The sequence below is a fragment of the Poecilia formosa genome, unplaced genomic scaffold (genome assembly GCF_000485575.1).
Source record: "Poecilia formosa unplaced genomic scaffold, Poecilia_formosa-5.1.2 Scaffold402, whole genome shotgun sequence".
NCBI lineage: Eukaryota > Metazoa > Chordata > Actinopteri > Cyprinodontiformes > Poeciliidae > Poecilia > Poecilia formosa.
Window position 1 is genome coordinate 438,637 of NW_006800341.1, and position 4,559 is coordinate 443,195.

The window sequence follows — 4,559 nt, forward strand, 5'->3', positions numbered from 1 at the left end:
TATTTGCACACATCAGAAATCTTTTGTTGTGATTTTGGGCCCTGCCCACGACGTCATGTGAGAATCACAAGCAAAACTTTGAGTCACAAACCAAAGTGACTCACTTTGCACGGCCCTCCTCACCAGGGCCGTGCAGTGGTCTCTGCACGGCCCTGGTGAGGAGGATCCTCTTAACCCTCATCTGGCCGCTCTATCATGCTGGCCTGACTGGTGGATTGCTGCAGAGATGGTTGTCCTTCTGATCTGCTCTCCTCTCTCCACAGAGGAATGTTGGAGTGACCATTGGGTTCTTAGTCACCCCCCCGACTTAGGACCTTCTGACCCAATCACTCAGTTTAGATGGCCAGCCAGCTCTAGGTCCTGGTGGTTCTAAATTTCTTTCATTTATGAATGAGACCATTGAGTTCAAGTCAAAGCCTCAAAACTTTTTCTGGATCCTTCCTCACACTTGTGCTTCAAAACAATCCTGTCTCAGGGGTCTACTGAAAATTCCTTCAATTTCATGCTTGTTGTTTGACCTCTGACATTTTTTTATAAAATGTGGAACATTGTCTAGAAAGGTGTGTGCCTTTCCAAATCAAGTCCAATTTTCCACAAAGGGGCTCTATTAGATGCTCAGCAGAAAAAGCTCAGTTTTGATCTTCACTGGCAAAAGCTGTGAATACTAATGTAAATGTGGTTTCTTTTATCTAAAAGCAATGTGGAAAGCATTTATCTAAAATGCTTTCCACATTGACATAATGAGGTTTGTGTGTAGCTGTATTAATAAAATACTAAAAGGCTATGGAATGGCAAAATGTGGAAAAGGGATTTAAGTACAAGGGGATTGGGAGCCTGATCTGGTCTTTATCAGGTTCTAAAATAATTATGTCCAATTTCATGCACAGCAACACATGGACTCTAATTCACACAACAAAAATGAAATCAACATGAAAATGCCGTATTTCATAAATTAAGTATGGTTTTTTCTTTTTCCAAAAAACACTTAGAGGAAAGGTAGCAACCCTTGTGCTGCTAAGTAAATTCATTTGATCTGTTAATAATAAGCAGGTGTAAGCACCATAGCAAGCTGAGATTTTGACAGATTGCTTCTTTAGAGCATACAGTAGTGTGTTAAACTGCCAAGGATGGAATGCACCAGGAGTGATCTTGTGACTGCCCTTCAGTATGGTAAAACCTAAAAGGGAATTTTCCAATTATTTGTTGTTGACAGTTCTAGAAAGGTGGCATCGTATGCATAAAAGAAATTTTAAATTTATTAAAAGAGTTTTACAGCTACACAGCAAGAGAAAAAATGTTATAAGTACATAATAAAACTGAACTAGTTTTTCATAGGTAGTACAATAAATTTATTTATGGGTCTTTATTTAATTCTCTAGTCCCCTGTGTATTCTCCCTCGCCCCCTGTGCCATGTCTCTCTCCCTCTCCTCAGACTGCCTCCTGCTCCCGTCACTCACACCTGCAACCAGTTAGCAATCAGCCCAGTTCCTTTGTTCCAGTATTCATCCTCTGAGTATTTAAGCACTTCATTGTCAGCCACTACTTGCAGGTTTGTCTTGTTATCAACTCAATGTCCCACGCCTGGCGCTTTTGGGTCCTCTCAACAATATACATCATAACATATAGAGAAACAAGGACAGACGTTAAAGACATCTAGTCTTGTTTACATACTCTAAAACGTGCTATGTAAGTTTGATGTATTATTAATACAAAAACTTAATTTATAGGAAAGTAACATAAACTTCCCAAAATTAACATCACAATTTGATTTAGATATAATTCTTCAGCTGGACGATTAGGAACGAGGGATCAGCTTCAGTTGGATGGGTCTTTTGGCAGCTAACAAACCCTGGACATCCATCTCAAATGGGATCTGGTAGGAAATTCAATGTGCAGAGAAAAAACTGTGTGAACTGAATAAACAATGCAAAGAACAGTGTGGCCATTTAATTCAAGCATCGTAAAAAAAGAAAACAGAAGAAAAGCTGTCTAGAGAAACCAAGGTTTCTCTAGACAAGTGCAGCTTTTCTTCTGTCTATGAACAAGAGACAATGAAATGAGGATCAGCATGAATTACTGTGCAAAGCTCAGTGTTAAGCAGAGTCTTCAGACTTTGGATGGACAAAAATAAGTGTCATAAGCTTCCTCACACAGCCTGAAAGAGGAGCAATATGCAGAGTTAATCTGAAATCTCACCTCGGTCTCTTTACACACAGAGAAGCTGTACCGCTGCAGGATCTCCACCACTGCCAGTTTCATCACCACCAGAGCAAATCTCATCCCAATGCAGTTCCTTGGCCCTACCCCAAAAGGCATGTATGTGTATGGATCGATATCCTCCTTGTTTTTCTTGCTGAATCTGTTGCGAAAAATACAATATACACATAAATATATAATCAAATGTATTCATACTAACAGCAGACTTCTGCAAATGATACGCAGCAATGTGCATTTTTCTCCCTTATTTAGTGGTAGTTGTTCATTCCTTCTGTACCTCTCGGGTTTGAATTTCTCTGGTTCTGGCCATATCTCAGGGTCCCGGTGCAAAGGCCATGTGGGGACCAGGACAACCATGTCTTTTGGAATCACAAGGCCATTTATCTCTACAGATGCTTTGGCCACACGCTCCAAACGTGCGGCAATGGGGAACAACCGGAGAGACTCATTGATGACGCTGTCCAAGTAGTCCATCTCCATCAGAGGCTGATACTGAACAGGAGCCTACACAAACACAAGCACGGTTGTTTACCAGGTCATGCTGCTGTTCTACAGGCCAGACTGAATAGGTTGGATATCATTCCAAAGTTAAATCATACCAAACTGGTATACTAAACAAATCTATTTAAAAATGGGCAACTTTTAGTTTTAAATCAGCATTTTGTTTGTTAGGTGGCTCATCAGGTGGCTCAGATAGAATAATAACATTTTCAGCAACAGGTGGATTTCCAAAAAGACAATGACAATAGTAGTAGTTCTTTTTCTTTTTTTTTTTTTTTTTAATTCAGACTATTGTTTAGCCAAAGAAATTCCTTCTCCCAGGCCTCTGACAATGGATGAACTCACAAGAGAGTTTATTCACACCTGTACTTTGTGAATAGTTTACCCTCAAACTACATTAGTACGAATACTACTTTAGAGGCTTTAAAGTATTGGTGCCTCTACTTTACTTTAGAGGCGCCAATTAGATTTGACCCTGACAAGGCCTCTGACCTAAAAAGTGTCTCTAAAGATAATCTGTGAAAAGATCGATCTCTTCCACCTCCTCTCAGAGCTGCTACTGCCATCTGAAGAAATGCACCGCTCCTGACCAAAAGCAACCAATCAAAGCAAGGAGTGCCTTGGCGTTGTCAGTCATTCTTGCTGGCTAATGTCAGCAAGAATGATTGCTGACAATCATTCAGCAATCATTCTTGCTTCGTTCCTGGAACATTTAATCATTCCAGGAATACCATTTATCCACTGCCATCGGTAGCCATACTAACTAGCCCAATCATTCACAACATGCTATGCTAGCTGCAATATAATAGAGAGCAAGGAGGGGAGTTGGAGGTTTGGCGGGGTTTGAGCAGTGCCACACAGAGGATGCTTAACAGCTCTTAGACCCGCCTCCTGGCACTAATTGGTTGTTTGTTGTTGGAACTGTGAGAATGGGGAGAATGCAAAGGAGTATGATGTTTTACACAGATTACCTGTCTCATCCCAGACTGTCACGACATAAAGACAGTTTCACCAAATATGAAAAAAAAAACATTATACAAATTAAATACCTGGTGTTTAAAGACCTAAATGCTTTACATATTCTATATTTTGGCATACTGTACCTTGTTGGGGAAGGTGGAATCAATCTCCTCCTGGAGCTTTCTCATGATCTCTGGGTTTGTAGCCAAATTGTAAGCCAAGAAAGTGAGAGAACTGCTGCTTGTTTCATAACCAGCAAAAATGAAAATCATGGATTGGGAAAGGATCTCATGGTCACTTAATCCTGCAGAAAATACAACATGGTTCACAATAGTAAGATGTGTAGTTGTGTGTAATATTGTGAGTGTTTGAAGTACGTCTCACTTTTGTCCTTTTGCAACCCATTGTTCTTTTGGGAATCAATCATTAGTTGGAGAAAATCTACTCGACTCTGCAAGTAAATGAGAGCAGAACAGATACCATTTCTAAGCCTGCTGATACAAAGATACTGAAATGCTGAAAAAACCATCGTATCTGACTGTACCTTCTGCTGGCTGGTCTCACGGTTGGACTTAATCTTCTCCAGAGAAGCATAAAAGAAGTCGGTGACAGATTTGGGGAAAAAAGAAAATTCAAACTTTTCAAGTATGGGGCCGAGGAAGGGGAAGAAAGCTGAAATTAAAGTAACAACAATTATATTACTACTGGACAAGGAAGGTCAGGAAGTACTTTGTCTGTTACAACATTACCAGACTGAAATTTAACAAACTTGTATTCTTTATTAAACATAAATCTGAATGAATAAAATATGCCCTTTTTATTCTTCATAGATGGGCCAATTCAGACGGATTATATTTGTCTTTATATTTGTCTTTATATT

The 4,559-nt window shown here is 39.8% G+C and overlaps 1 protein-coding gene across 1 annotated transcript in view; it reads right to left on the bottom strand.

The window, feature by feature from the left end:
• Window positions 1-1,158: 1,158 nt before the first annotated feature.
• The window catches only part of LOC103154825 (cytochrome P450 3A56), a 5,540-nt gene continuing 2,139 nt past the window's right edge, over window positions 1,159-4,559 (bottom strand). The window contains exons 6-11 of the mRNA XM_016663064.1: window positions 4,224-4,368; window positions 4,064-4,130; window positions 3,823-3,983; window positions 2,496-2,722; window positions 2,198-2,360; window positions 1,159-1,874 (exon numbers count right to left, since the gene is read on the bottom strand). Of these exons, the coding sequence (XP_016518550.1) occupies window positions 1,797-1,874; window positions 2,198-2,360; window positions 2,496-2,722; window positions 3,823-3,983; window positions 4,064-4,130; window positions 4,224-4,368 (841 nt within the window). The 3' untranslated portion in view covers window positions 1,159-1,796. The remainder of the gene's footprint in view (window positions 1,875-2,197; window positions 2,361-2,495; window positions 2,723-3,822; window positions 3,984-4,063; window positions 4,131-4,223; window positions 4,369-4,559) is intronic.